The following is a 15,888-nucleotide window of genomic DNA, read 5'->3' as shown; positions in this document are numbered from 1 at the left end:
TGTATCGTACTTCTGTGAAATCGTACCAGGCTACAAAGATTCAATTTCTAAGAACCACTACACATGTGATTAGTGTTACTATCAGTTGAGGCACACAGACAGTCACACAGAAACAGAAATTCATCCTGCAGCTCACCTCGGAAAAGTGCACTGAGATCACACAGAGAGAGAGAGAGCATCCTGCTCGTGTTTACCGCTGTCAGCATGTCTGCACTGCACAGCCCTCAAATCCAATAGACTCTGACTCAATTAAATACTCCACCATATTGAATGGGAGTTTATCAATTGATTCGAGCTGTGGTAATGTGATAATCGAGGGGAACTGGATAGCATATTAGCACTAGGCCCTGACAGCATTATCGCATTCGTTCCCTATTGGAGGTGGCTTAATCGAGCACCTCAATGAACATGTCTTTATGTAGCCCTTGGATTTAATTAAGACGGGCATTTTTTTCCCAAACACAAGGCCAACTGTATCGCACAGTGTGCTAAAGCTGATGAAAGAAACCAAGTAACAAGTGCCATGCTCAAGCCAAGATACGATTAGTGAGGATTTCAGTTAGCATACAAAGCCATGCTACAGGATGCAAGGTGACATGGGGCTTGAGAGATCGAATTCAGTGCTTTTTTTCCACTCCAATTTTACAGTTGAGAAAACGGGGACCCACTGCACACATGTCACAATAAAACTGCATAACACAGAAAGGAAACTTAAGCAACTAATGACCGGCGTCAGGTATGACATACACAAGGCCCATTCCTCTCATATCAGGTCAGCACTTAACAGCAAATCAGAACAAATATGCAAACACTCAGTGCCTTTAATGTGAGGGGTTTCCATGCAGGGAGGGCACGTGTGTAAAAACAACACAAAACAAAATAAATAAATTAAACTGTCATCCTTAGCAGGACGGGCAAAAATGGAGTCACAATGGATAGTAGAGCTTACCAGCAGTGGCAGGGTTGATGCAGTCAAAAAGGGTCCCTTTCCTTTAATTATTTACTTCCCTATCCGACATTGTCCTGCAAGAGGTAGAAATACATTCATTTGAGGGACCCTTTTCTGTGAACCAGGCAACGAGGAGCCCGTCCACTCAAGCATCGTCAGCATTGAGGAGAGAGAGCGTGGCAAATCGATTGGCCGTGGCTGTCACTGCATGTGTGTGTTTGCACGTGTTTTTGTCTGTTTGTGTGTGTGTGTGAAAAACAGAAAATATACTACTTCCATACAGCGGGACTTCGATCAAAAAGACTATATAAATCCTTTGTTCTTTTTTATCCTTTGATAGTACAGTTGCCCCCATATGGTATAAGCTTATGGCTAAAATATGGGAGTCATGATTCAATGTCTGTGGCGCAGTATCCCTGTCTAGTCAAACACATGTGGATGCTCGGCTGTGAGAGGTCAGAGTGTTTTAAAACAGTCTGAAATGTGCCGCAATCAGTGATCAGTGTATGAGAGAACAATTTCTGCAGGGATACCAAATGTGAAGAGGGGCCACAGATTAAACCTGTAGCTCAGGATGCTGTTGATGATGCTCAGGTAGGCAGGTCCTTTGCAACATGTCTCCATCTCTATAACAACACCTTCTCACTGCTAATAAGCTCTAAGTTAACCATGGCTATCTCAGATTTAGATATTAAAGTCAAACATGCTAAATATCATGCAGTAAGTAGTCTGCGCTATCACTACAGTAGCCATTTTAAATACTCAGAAATGCACACCACATTGTTAGAAAATTACAATATCTTAATGGAAAATATTCACATTTTCTACAACTTTTAATCAATTGTACAGAAAGGTGAAAATAAAATAAATGGAAAGAAAAGAGTCATTTTTTGATACATCATTTGTAACCATTCGGAAAAATCTCGAGAGATGAAGAGAAAAAGAGCCCAGTTTATGATCATTTGCATGAACATTATTATTTTACTCTGGTGTTGGCAATGTCTCCTTGCCCTAAATAATCAAAATAAGACAGCTGGATACACACACAGTGGGCATAATGCACTTATCCTTTCATTTATCAGATTTAGACTTTCTGCCCCATTTCCCACTCCCTTCCACCTCCATCTCTCCACTTCATCTTTCCTCCCCCAAACCCAACTCCTTAGTGCCCCCTGCTCCCCCCCCCCCCCTCTCTGCCTCCCTGTTGGCCAGTAATGTGGCTGGCAAACCAATTTGACAGTCTCATCTTTGCCCAAAAGATGGGGGAGGCCTCCAGAGAGCCCATTTTTGACTGTGCAGAGGAGGCAGAGTGAGAGTGTGCCTGTCCCAACCAGCGTTAATCATCTTTAAGTTCATCTGATGGCCCTTGCCCTTGTTTTTATGTCAGTGTCTGTGTGTGCGTGCGTCGTCTAAATGACTCATAATGTGTAAATGAGATGGAAGGCTGAGTGGTGTTAAACTGACACCAGTGGTTCTTTGTCTTTCCTGTCATTTCGAGGTGTATTATGAGGTTTTAGGTGTAAGTGGGAGGGCAAGAGTTCTAGTAACATTTATCACTCTCTGTCACTGTTTTAATATACTTTGCATTGTTACAGTCTGTTCAACAGCATCGGCTGCAAACGAGGATTTGAGGAGCCTAAAAAAATGAGTTTATAGGCATTAAATATGCATTAAATATCACGTGTAAATGGTTTAGAATTCGAATGACGACAACGTGCGTGCATGGGTATCTTTATTTATCTGAAAATAATTAATCTTATTCTCTTCAAAATACATCACAAGGAAACTGTCTGATAAATTGAATTTTTAACTTTTTTTTTTTTTTAATCATCAGATTTTTTGATCTGGGGTGAGTGGCTTTTGCTAACATATTCTCTCTATGAGCAGCGTGCCCTTTGTTTATAAGAGACAAACAGAGAGCTAATTGTGAAGCAGCGGAGCCGGGGCCCACATGCCGTGAGGGGACCGAGGGAGAAGGGAGGGAGACAGAGAGAGGAAAGAGAGGGGAGGAAAGAGACTCTCCAACATAATTAACCTTCACTCTCTCCGTTTGCAGTGGCCCATGCAGGGACCATGGGCTGCGTGCTGCTGCACCATGGGAATGTGGAAGAGGGAGGACACCTACTTGCTGTAGCGACACAGGAGCAAGTTAAAAATGGTGGAGTGAAGATTAAAAAAAGGGAGAGAGAAGCAGGATAAGCTGATAAAAATGAGAAAAGTGAGGCAAGTCTTGTCAAAGGTTTAAAAAATTATGATTAACAAAGCCAATAATGGTGATGATCGCTGGTGCGCACGTCTTCCCAGCAGTTAATCATGCAGCTTCTTCAACACTTCTGCAGACGCTGCTCGCTCCCCACAATAAATATGCAATCATTTACCTCCGTGCAGCAGGCGGCCAGGAGGCTGGGAGAAAACACCCCACTGTAAAACCACACATACACACACACGCTCTTATGTTGGTCTCTGTTTTACACTCAAAAACACACACATTACATGCTTGCTCAAGGGCACATTAAATTATCCTTTCCTGCATTCCTGAGTGTGTGTATGTACAGTATGCTTGTGCACTAGTGTCTGAGTATGAAATCCTACAGTCTCCTAAATAGATCAAGGAACCAAAGTGAACAAACACTGGCGATACTTTTCTTTCTGTGGCAGCACATTTACAGTGCGTCCTACTCTGACAATGTCATTGGTTCTTAGTTGTTTTTCTCTGTAGATCAAATGACCTCCTCTCCTTTTGCTTCCTCACTTTGATACAGCAGCTTTTGATGCTGGTGTCTGATGGTGTGTTTACGTGCCTTTGGCTTTTCACTCGGTCAATGGACTAATCAGATATGCAGAGGTGCTTGGATGTTGCTGGATGTCAACAGCTGTGTTTGGGAGGTACTGAGGAGAGGAAGCTTGACAGTGCTACACACATATATATATATATATATATATAATATGTAATTCAACTGCAAAAACAACAACAAATAACCACTGGTTTACCTCCCTCTTATTGTGGCAATCATTCTTATTGCTCTTTTTTATTCTTTAAAGAGAATTACTTAAGTGTTAAGTAATGTGACAGTCCTTTATGTCTGAGGTGAACCACCAGACAGAGCTGCTTACTGATCATTTCTGCCAACACTTGGCGAAAGAATAGAGTTTGACTCATCTAATTTACTAGTAATAATCATTCTAAACATTATTTTGTGAAAATGTCTTCGTACATGCAGTTTAATCTTATCAGAGAATATGCTCTTCTGAAAATAACTAAATTATATCCCTGTTTTATTACCACCATTACATTGAAACAGACATTATGTCATTAGAGGATTATCCAGGGACAGATTTGATGAGAGCCCTGCTTGTGTATTGACTTGTCTCAAAGCCCCAGGATTCCTCCAGCGATGTAATGCCGTCTTTCTGTTGTGTTTTTGTTCCCTGTTTGAACCAGCGGCACAGTAATATGTCCCATATGCTATCAGGAATTTATCCCCCACAGAAAATAGTATGGAAACAATAGTGCGCTTAGGTCTCACACACACCCAAAGCTATACTGTACACCCCTCTGGCTCAAAGATGTTTTATGTAAGCAGCAGCGATTGTCCCTCCTCACTACAAAGTTATCTCTATCTCCCATATGTTGTGCCACTTTATGTGTGTGAATGGCGTTTATGTGCTGGTGGTCATCATGGAGTCACACTGTCACACACACATTCAGGCTGACACAGGAAGAGAGCGAGCATAGGAAGAGTTCATGTTGAGGTGTTGCCTTTTCTCTATGCAATATGGTCTGATGTTTGATCCCTCTGTGCCTGGCTGCATATTCGTGAAAATGCACCTGCCCTACGCCATCCGTTTCCTTCTTCTTTTCTGATTTTTTATACTACATTATAGTCACCTACAGACTTACATTAGCCACGTTAGCACTAATAACAACTTGAGCAATATCTGCTGATTACCAGTTGCAGATAGTTTTCACTTCACAAAACTCTTAGGTAGACTGATATATCGGTCAGATGATTTTATTAACTGATATTGGCCCGTCACAGATATATCGGTATTAGCTTATATGTTGTCTGATGTGCACTATATAAATAGTTTATTTTTTAACAGAAAATAGTGCAGGAAAAGATGCTTAGATTAATTTCTAACTGTCAAATTCCCAAAGAAGCTTACTAATTCAGCACACTGATGTCCTTTTTGACAAAAAGTTTATTGTTAAACTGCTGAAATATGTTGCCACTATTACATCCATTACATGTTACATTACATATCCAGTATCCCTAGTGGACACCCCCCAGTGTAACTGATATGTAGCTTTTAAAAAGTTGAGATAAGGCAGTCAATTCTTTATATATCCAACATGTAGAAGACTAGTTACAATGAGATAAAGTGTATAGAGGAGCAACTTTTCTGTGTTATCTATTTGTACAAATGTGTACACTGTGTACATGCACATGTTACACAGCAGGCCAGCCATGCCTGAGGCATTCTCTGCTCCTAAAGTCTTGTCAAAAGAGTGGAGGTAACAAACTCACCAGTGGCCGTACACCACACTGAGGCAATGCATGCTATAATAACACGTCCTGTCATCTGGCTTTGGTCGGCACAGCTGCGTCAGTGGGGCAGTGGGGTTTCACCTTCACTAACACAAACTTGTCCCCTGTTCCTGTCCCCCCGCTCCCCTCCCACATCCATTCTAATAGAGTCCCAGAGTCACCTCCTCTATTTACATGCTACTAATGAACAAACAGTGGTAGGAGCAGATGCCACCGAAACAACAAATGTAATAAAAGGCCTAGGGTGGGAAAAGAGCTGCGAGTTTAGGTGGAGGGGGGTAGCAGTGGTGGAGGAAGAGATGATGGAGATGCAGAGCCAGTGTGTGGGTGAGACAAAACAAGGAGGAAAAATATAAAGCTCCCTCTGGGATGATTTGTTTCACAATTTGAAGCTTTCAGTTGCAAGTTGCCCCTTACTGAAATAGAAGTGTCACTTTTCACAGATGTTACAAGCTAAATCGTTTTTTTTTAAAATTATGTTTTCCCCTTTAAAGAAAAGAATGAGAAAGCCTGTTTTGTAGCTGTTAAGTTCTGTTCAAAAATATAGAGAGCATAAGCATGAGAGATGTTAGAAGTGCTGTGTATTTTGGAGAGAATTTACAATTAGTGTGAAGGGCCATTTAACACTATTTCCTGACTGGTTGTTTACATGACAGGCAGGGGGATAGGATTTTCTGTCTCACCAATGCTAAAATATAAATTCGCACATAGCTGTTATTTTAAAATCATTTTAATTTTGCAATTAACAGTAATTCTAGAGCATATTATTTCTGGCTATTTAAAGGTTTTTAAATGCTGCCCATTAAGTATGTCTGGATGATGGCCAGTTTAACACTTAAAAGTGCTTCCATGATGCATAAAACAGTTGTTTGTGAACCTTTAGGGAGCCTGTGCTTGCCCAGGGCACTAGAGGTGTTATGTACCTCCAGCATGTGTTATACCATCAACCTGCTGCCACTGCTGCTACTATTCTGCAGAGTGTGTGTGTTGGATTAATATGTGCTAACAAGCCCAGGTGAGTATGGCTAGCCTCACCTCCTAATGCGCTAATAAATGCAGCGGTTTGACAAACCGCTGTCTATGTTAATATATGCGCCTTCACCTCCCTGTCACAAGATGAGGTACATGTAGCGAGGGCAGGTAAACAACACACTGCAGCTGCAGGGTTGATGGGTAAGACCTAGTGCTTGTTTGAATGTGTGTGTATGTGTTTCTCATCCTGACACCCCAATCTTCTGAACTCTGACTTGTCAAGAAGCAGATGCCCCTGAATCAATTTTTTTAGTGTTGAATTAGCTAACAGATGTTAGGTGATAGCCTCTCCGGGTAAATGTCATACAGTGGTACTGCAGTTAAATCTGATTTTATTGACATAAATGAAAATGCATATCTCTCACAAAAATGCAAATATCTGTTGAACTGTGTTTTAACATGGCTTTTATAAAACCACTTACACAAAACAACTGTAAATTCTGTGAATATATGAAGTCCTTAAACTTTAATTGTAGGAGATAGTTGAATTAAACATTTCCATTGAACCTACCTGCGAATGTCGCAATTACATTAAAATAAATTGGTTACATTACCAAGCTCTTGCACTAACCTGTCTCGGCTCCGCCGGGAAGGGAAGGCAGCGTTGCAGCCAGCCACAGTGCACACGTGCATCTCTTTGAGGTGCACGTTCTTGTAGTGCAGTTTCATGCTATAGGAACTCTTGAAACTCTTCTTACACACATAGCAGATCTTGGGGTCAGGACTTGAGCATGGGTCTCCCTCTGGTGATTGAGAAGAAGGGAATTTGGGTGGGCTGGCACCATAGCCCATCGAAGAGATGAAACTCTCATGCAGAGCAGCCATGCTTGCAGCAGCAGCAGCTGCCGCCATGCCTCCATTATAGAGGCCGTACTGGCCCATGCAGAACATGTCGTAGGTAGGATCGTTGAGTTCTTCCTTGATCTTGATAGGGGGCTGATGAGGGGAGGGTGAGGAATGACCCTTGCCTTCCATTTCTTTTCTCAAATGGGCTTCCTCACTACCCTCATCATCCTGTTCTTTGTCTGGACACTTCCCACCCCTGCTGTGTTTTTGCTGGTCCTCCACATCTATCAGCTCATCGCGGTAGAACATCTTTGAATCAGAGGTTTCAGATTCGTTCTCAAAGTCTCTCTCATGGTCCTGATCCTCAGAGGTGAAGCTTCCCATACAACGTAGCTCACCAGAGCCTTGAAGATCATTTCCACCCCTACTTTCACTGCCAGTCCCTTCCCGGCATTCATCTTCACTCTGTCTCATCATGCCTCGCAGAGCTAGGCCAGGGCTCATCTCATCCTGGGATGGGGATTGCTGCCCACTACCACCACTGTGGTTACCAGTGCCACTGTTGTTGTTGCTGTTACAGTTACCATTCATTTTGATATTGTTGTGCAGAAGGGATGAGTGATGGTGGTGATTATGGTGTATGTCATCGTCATCATCATCTTTGTCCTCATATTCATCTGCCACATCAATTACTTCCTTCTCAATCTTCACTGGCATGCTAGATTTACGAGGCTTCTTTTTGGGCGTGGGGTCACTGCTGCCAGTGTTGAGGTCGTGATTGGCACTATGTGTTTGTAAGCGGTGGGACATCGGTCCTACCTCTGACATATGAATATTATTATGTGAAGCCACTGCTGCAGCAGCCAGCAGCTGCTGTTGCTGGTCCATCAGGGTGGTACTGTTGGTGGTTGTGGGCAGGATGGGGCTGGTGGGCAGTGAGACTGGAGGACTGACGAGGTCCGCAGGGGACAGTAGTGTGCGGTAGAATGGGGGCACTGGCTGGACAGGCTGAACTGACTTCAGGGAAGGGAACACCAGTGGGCTTTGCAGGGGTGACTGAAGCATTGGGTCTACTGGAGGAGTAGTGAAGCCCAGTGGTGGCCTTCCAGGGCTGGTGAGTGTGAAGCCACCATTCTTGGTGCTTGAGATGACAGGTGTACCAGTGGTTGAACGGATGAGGTCCTTGTCGCGGTTATTGCGCAGCATGGGCATGTGCAACCGTGGATTGGGATTGGCACTATGGCGATTGCGGCTGCGTAGTGAGCTAAAGACCATGTTGCAGCCCTCAATGGTGCAACGGTGTTTGATCTTCAAGTGTACAGCATTATAATGTATCTTAAGTGTGCCTTTGTCATAAAAGGTTTTGCCACAAGAGTTGCAGCACACACGACCCTTGCGTGAGGTGGATCCCATGCGGCGCATGCGATGCATCTTGGAGGAAAAGGAAGCATGGGTGATGGTTTTGGACTGCTCGTCCTTTACAAAGTGGTGGTGGACCTGGTGGTCACTCAAACTGTTGGGTTGCTGAGGTGGATTTTGGGACTGCTGTTGGCCCTGTTGCTGCTGCTGCTGGAGCTGTGTCTGCTGTTGCTGCTGTTGTTGAGCCTGCTGGGTGGAAGGGGTTGGTGAGATGGGCGACGCCCTGTTGTTGGGCTCTGTCTTGGGTTCAATGTTGTTCATTGGTCCCAGGGCTCCACGGCTAGGGCTCTGGCCCGTACGGAAAGGTGACAGGGACACCTCTGACTCACTGGTGTCCACCTGTTCACCTTGGTTTGGCAGGCTGGGTTCCCGGAGCCGGAGGGCAGACTGCTCCATAGGTAGGCCATTGGGGGGCAAGCCGAGCATGGGGGCAGAGACTGGGTTGATGTATTGGAAGGGCAGGAGGAAGGCTAAGCTGTTGGGGATATTCTCGAAATGGTGAATGCTTGATGGGCTACTGTTTTCCAGATGTGTCAGGAGCCCCGGGCTGCGGGTTCTGTTGTTGCTTTCAATGAATGTCCTAATCCCGGAGTCTGTCTTGGATGAGGGAACTGTAACTGCTTGACCTTCCTTCTCCTGAATGGCCATCAGCTCCACAATAGACTTGGTCTCACCAAAGCGCAGGAACTGCTGCAGGGTGATGATCTCCTCTTCTCGGGACATGATGGTCCAGCGGTCCAGCACCTTGCCTGCAGCATCCTAGATGTCCCAGAAGAGAAAAGAGAGAAGACCAAAATACAAACCATTATTGATTGTGCATAATCAGTGTGGTCAAAGGAGAAGATGGAGCACGGGTTAGTTTGTAAGGGCAAGCTTTTCTGCTCATAAAATTCAAAGGCTCCTGGAGCGACAAGTAACTAACAGAGCTTTGCGGAAAATCTTCTTTTTTTTTTTTCTCCTAGAAACCAGCCCTAAAAATGTGATCATTAATCACACAGTGATTACAATAGGTAAGAGTTTAATTGAGTCTCATGCAAACAAATCAAAAGCACTTAGGTTGGGTTATGAGCAGGTCTCTGCAACCAACATTGTGTGGATGTTAATCTGTGAAACTGACAAAAACAGCTTTGTAAAATATGTGAACTCTTGCTAGGACTCCCTCTGTACACAAACTGTACCTAGGGATATTTACAAAATAGTGTGAGTAGGAGAAAAAATGGCAGAAATAATAGCATAATTAATACAAGCCACTAATCGCACCTTGGTTGGCAGGCATTTTTCTCAGTGTATTCTCTATCTCTAAGGCAGTGAAATGCTTGAGGGAGGATGGGACTGCTACACTATGTATCAGGGAATGGCTTTGGACACTCCAAGGGAAAAGCTCATGTTTATTTAAGCGTATGGCTTGACAGTGGCATTGAGCCAGTGTTCCTTTCATTTTACAGGGTGCATATACATCATGCTTATGTGTTTGTTAGGTCTACCGGATGTATAACCTGTGTTACCTTAAATTTTAATGATATCAGTATATTAATAAGGTTTCAAGGATACACATACTTGAATATTAATGATGAAATACTTTGTATTAAACTGGCATGTCATTTAGGACAACTGGTAAAACATTCTCAATCGACAGTGGCTACCTATGAAAAAGGGCATGTATAGGACATGTAAAAAAACAAACATTAACAATAGATCATTTATATTAACCCTTGGCATTTCAAGTTCTTTAATTTTTGTAGATATGGAGATGGTGAGAAGCAAGTTTCCATCCTCAGAGACCAGAACTATTCAGAATTTCTGCAAATAGAGCAACTTTACTTAGGTGGTGTCATTTGGAGATATGCCATTAATTGCTGAAGAATATAAAGACATCAAGAGATGGCAAGGGATTTTGGGAAAAGACAAATCCTGAGAATTTAGTTTTGGGTTGAACTACTAAGCCTGAGTCAGTAAATGCTTCCTGATTTATTGCACCGATGACAGAACAGTTGACACTGTTATTCTCTGCTAATGCTGTTGTTATATAAGATGGTATGATATGGGTGTCTGCATGAACAAGATAGAAATAGAGGAGAAATCGAGAGAGGCGCAGTGTAAATACTACACACACAGGTTCCTGAGGGACCAAATGCAAGTGACACCAAGGGAATAGCCCAAGCGATGACAATTAGTCACAGTGAAATGGTAACATTTCATATGTGCTCCTAGCTGCTGGCATATATAAAAGATAAATGGCAACTCTGGTGAGTAAAAAGCTGTAAAAACCAACATCACAAAGCACAAAGGGCCTGTAAGGAGAAAACAGAAGATAAATGTTTAAAGAGAGGCAGCGAAAGAGAGATAGTACGGGAGGAGACACAGAGGAAGAAGAGCAGAAAAACAGAGAAAATAAAAGTGTGAGTGGTTTCATATCATGCCCTCAGATATACTGGAGAAATAGATTCTTCTGAGACGAAACATCAATAGTCACTGGGGTATTTGTTGTTAAATATACATTAAAAAACATTTTACACTTTCATTCTGTGTGCGCTCTGGAGTTTTTGCCTGGAGGTATGACTTTAAATTCTAGCCTGGGCACTATTATTTCATACTGCATGGCCATCTGGGCATTAGTACTTCCATTTGATTTAATTGAAACAAAAAAATGAAAGCAAAATAGAAAGTGAATCCTTAAATAGTTCCACAACCACAACATGTCTTAAGAAATTGTAGTTCTAAGAAGTGTAGCAGTCTTTTAATAATTTCTGGGGGGAAAAAAAGATTAATTTGTTAGCGTTACACATGTAAATACAGTCAGGTAGCCCTAATATACGGCTATGGTGAGAATCATGAAATTTTTTAATGCAGTGTATTTGTATTTCCTCATGAAAAGTGTCTCTCATTAATAAACATTAAATAGCGATGGAGAGTACTTGCATGTTTAGGATCATTGGCTGGCCAGATTTAATTCTATTTAAGCCAATTAAGACATCTTTATAACAATTACCTAGCTGCTTCACTTTGTTGTTTGCTTGTCTAATTGAGATTAAAATAACATTTATAAGAACCACAAGCTCCCAAAAAGGGGGTAATTTTAATGGGATTTCCATTAATAAATGCTAAGGATTAGTCTCAAGCTATAAGTGAGGTTTTAATGATAGTAATCAAAAGAAAACTACAAAGCTTTGCAAGCTTATACACAACAAGATCACTTGACCAAAGTCAGTCCAAACCCACACGCAATTATCCAGTCCACCTCAGTCACTGAATCAAACAGGGTTCAGACATTTATTTCATCCTCTGCTACTCCTACCCTGTGCCTCCACTTCCCCACTCATGAAGTCAAGCAAAAGCCAAAACACAGTGACACAGGCCAAACTGCAACCCATTAGTGTTAGGAAGGGCCAGCCAGCTGTCAGAACAGGTCAGCAGTTCTGCTCTGCACTGGACCCTGTCTGAGAGGAGGCTATCCAAGCACTACTCGTTCACTGGTCAATTGAGTTTTGGAGGCCAGTCAACAATCGTTGGGGCCGGGGTCGGACTTGGAGCACGGAGTCAACACAAATTCAAAAATGGTCTAGAAAAGGATATGAGGGGACAAACATAATTAAGGTTCAGTCTGTGTGGAAACTATTGGTTTTTATGCCAAGGAGCCTCGCAAAACATGGCTGTAGAACCTCATGTATAACAACCACATTTTGAAAGATATCACTTAGTAGCGATGTTAAATTCCAGACAAAATTGTTTGGTGCAAATAACCCAATAAAAATGAATAAACAATCAAAGATGAGAAAGCAATATGTATTAGAATGAGTATATAACGTATGCATTGACACACATTTGCAGACAAATACCCTGTAGTCCCTTACTACAGTAAGTCTCAACTCCACTCCCCTGCATTAGCCTTGTGATGCTGCGAGAGAAACAAATATGCCATTAGAAGCACTTTTACAAGTAGGCACTCATCTTCCAATTAGCTTAATGTGGCCCTCTTTCCCCTATATTTTCCAGGCGTGCCCCACCTCTTCTTGTACACTCCCTCCAGTAAAATCTCATTAATCCACCCCTCCCCCATCTCCCCCAGTGCTATGACATATTAGTCTGTCATTATGCATCCCAGAGTCCTTTAAACAATACAGCTAAACCTCTGTTTGCCAGGTTAATGACTATTAGCCAATAATTACAGCAGAGAGACGATGGAGTACCCACTTTATCTGGTGGACAGCCCGCTGCTGTTAGTTTATTTTATCCTCCTGCATCCATGTCTCTCAGAATTAATCTAGCAACGGCTGTATTTATTCATCTCTCCGCTGCTGCGATGCATTCTTAATTCATGGCTGTCTCTAATTCTGTGGTGCTGGGTGTTGTGGAGTGGGTGTGTAGTGGGGTATCCACCTTGCAAATTGCTGACAATGAGGATGAGCAAATGATGGCCTTGTCATGGGCCAGGGCACCACTGTCAGTTAAAACAAATCAGGCAATTATGCAATTAGTAGGTTATGTGCTGGGCTGTATTAAGAGCTGGGGTGTGCAGCGTTGTTAGGTTGCATGGTGTGCATTAGGGATTAACAGCTTAATATGTAATATGCTTTTTCACTAATCATCACCTATCATACTCAATGACTGAGTTTATTTGGAAAGCATTGAAGAGAGATGTCATGCCAGGCACACACTGTATTAGCTATAAATACATTTTATTGACCTGTGCCTATATACAGTAGATCAAATAGTAGATCTCTGACCCTCATGGAGCTTGTGTCATATAATATCTGTGATATTTACATTTTCATGTTCACATATAAACAATCTGTGTAGGATGATGCTACACTGGATCCACATCAACATAAGAGCAACTCGACCGATCATAAGACAGTATCACTTGCAGTTGGATCAGTTCTCACAATGGCAAAGTGAACCATGGGAACCACATTGATTCACCAATCACCTTTCAGTGAATGCGATCTCCACCAAGCCTCCAGGGAATCCCCATTGATCCCCAGTCCTGCTTTCAGATCCAGTTCCTTTAAAAAAAAAAGCTCTATCCCTGTGTTCGCCACTTCAAGGGAGGTTAAGCAGAAGTTCCTTGTGATCTGAGAAGGTCTTGAACCTTGGTGCTTCCTTTTCCATATTCTGTTTCTCTCCCCACCCTATCTCGGGCCCGATGAATAATGCAGAGGATCTAGTGGCGAGGGGTGCCATGGGGGATGGGTTCACGCAAAGCCCACTGCCTGGAGCCATCACATCAGAGGGCAAGAGCTCCCAAGACACAGGCTGCTCTCCCCCCTGTTGGCTCCCCAGTGCAGGTTAGGGGTCATGTGTGAACAACCAACTCTACTTCTTCCCCTGTGATGGACCACAGGGAAATCAGTAGCTACGTCCAGATGTGGGTGGAGGACATTTGTAGGAATCATAGAGGTTGAAATTTACACTCTGTGATCATGGTAAATTCCTCCTTTATGCTCTGCACATCAAAAGAATTTGTTAGTTTTGGATGTGACCTTGTGTATCCACAATGTACATGGGTGTACAAGATGACACTGATAACGTGTCATCATCATTAAAGACCAAGAGCAGTATCCCTTTAGACCAATCAGTCGCAATCATGTGCTTATTACCAGGATAGACCTTTCACAAATGAAGCCATGACTTATTAAACTTTAAAATAAATATGTATAGAAATCTATGGTAGCTTACAGTATTGTGTGATTTACTGCTGCCTACCAATAGCCCAGATTGCAAAAAAATCACATATAAGCATTCAAATAAATAAACAGTTATATTCGCAAACATTCCCACACTGTCTCTCTGGGATATTTTGGAGAGTATTGTGCAAAAAATAGCATGCTGGTGTCTCTTTGTATGTCAGCTGACAGCCTTTATGCAGGCTGAATGCAGTCTGGTTTTAATAAGTGACAATCTGTAGCTACACTTTGGTGGGAAATGAGGCTACATCAGATAAAACAGCTAAAAATCATGTTATAGAGTGTTGTGTTTTACTAACACTTATGTTCATCTGTGCACATCTCCAATAAATATGTCAGATACAATTTTTTCAGACTTTGCTGAACCACTAATTTCAACCTTGACTTAGGAACAGTCTTTTTTAAAGACTTGGAAATACAGGTGAATCAGTAAAGTCCAGATAGGAAAACTTTTAACAGTTCTATTCAAGTTTGATTCCTATTTTATCATTTAATTACCAGCCATGCAGAGGACATTGCCTTGGTCAATATTATGCTCATCACTGCCAGAAAGGCAACCTTCCTGGGCTCTGGTGTGAGTAAATGTGAAGAGGCCACAGAGATTATTTCAATGGGCCAGACACACTGATCAACCAACAGGCCGCAAGATGCCCTGCCTTCCCCTCTCAGCCTGATTTAACTCATGGCTTTGGTTAAAATTTCATGACTGTGTGTTAGTTGTTGCTAAGGGCACCCTAATCGACTGGAGTGAGATTTATAGTGCAGTCACAGACTGTGAGGATAGGGAAGGGGGGTTCAGGAGGGGGTTATTACAGAGGACTTTACCACAGACGGGTGAGTCACACTCTGGCACATCCCTGGTTCCAGGTGGCCTTTAGTAAACAGTTTCCGTTTCTTTTCCCACCGACTTGTCTTTTTTCATTATCTGATTCTGAAAACAAACCCGTCATTTTAAAAAAAGGTCCCCTAACCTCTGATTCATCCAACACCCCTGACCTCCTCCACCACCATCACCACCCTTTTTTGTTTTAAAGCTGTCCCCCGGCATCTTGAAAAAGTGGAAAGGACAGTCCTTTGGCCACAGCCCAGCAGAGGTGCAGATGGGGCGGCACATGGAAGCCATTTCAGGCCCCGGTTCGCTGCAGAGCAAAGTTGGCTGTTCTCAGAGTTCAGAACCTCTGAAGAACCGCCTCGCAGCGCTTACATGTGAGCAACGTCTGGGTCTGGACTGATGTATTGATTCCCTGTCTCTTTTCACAAAGCATACACAATAACGTTGGCTGGCCTCACCCAGCTGTGCTAAGGAACCGTAGCCGCAGTCAATGTGTAAAACTCAGCGGACCCAGCACTGAGCTAGAGGGGATGCCTCAGAGAAGAGGGGTGGAGTGATAGAAGCAGCGAGGGAACGCCTGATGGTTCACATTAATTGAGGATGATTCGTGTGATCTGCTGGATCTGGATGCAGCAG

The 15,888-nt window shown here is 42.9% G+C and overlaps 1 protein-coding gene and 1 long non-coding RNA gene across 5 annotated transcripts in view; one reads left to right on the top strand and one right to left on the bottom strand.

Annotated features, from left to right (window-relative positions):
• bnc2 (basonuclin zinc finger protein 2) overlaps positions 1 to 15,888 on the bottom strand; it is a 189,125-nt gene that overhangs the window by 5,881 nt on the left and 167,356 nt on the right. For 3 of the 4 annotated variants that reach the window (XM_042484899.2, XM_042484900.2, XM_088075935.1), the window contains one exon: positions 7,103 to 9,495. In XM_042484899.2, the coding sequence (XP_042340833.1) occupies positions 7,103 to 9,495 (2,393 nt within the window). Of the gene's footprint in view, positions 1 to 949; positions 1,024 to 7,102; positions 9,496 to 15,888 lie in introns of all 4 variants that reach the window. The other variant, XM_088075936.1, reaches the window with a different exon arrangement.
• LOC148189997 (uncharacterized) overlaps positions 1 to 15,888 on the top strand; it is a 102,825-nt gene that overhangs the window by 20,571 nt on the left and 66,366 nt on the right. The gene's annotated exons all lie outside the window — the stretch shown is intronic.

Source organism: Plectropomus leopardus, chromosome 3 (assembly GCF_026936395.1).
Source record: "Plectropomus leopardus strain MGB_pleo_1.0 chromosome 3, ASM2693639v1, whole genome shotgun sequence".
NCBI classification, from domain to species: Eukaryota; Metazoa; Chordata; class Actinopteri; order Perciformes; family Serranidae; genus Plectropomus; species Plectropomus leopardus.
This window is presented reverse-complemented; position numbering and strand designations above follow the sequence as displayed.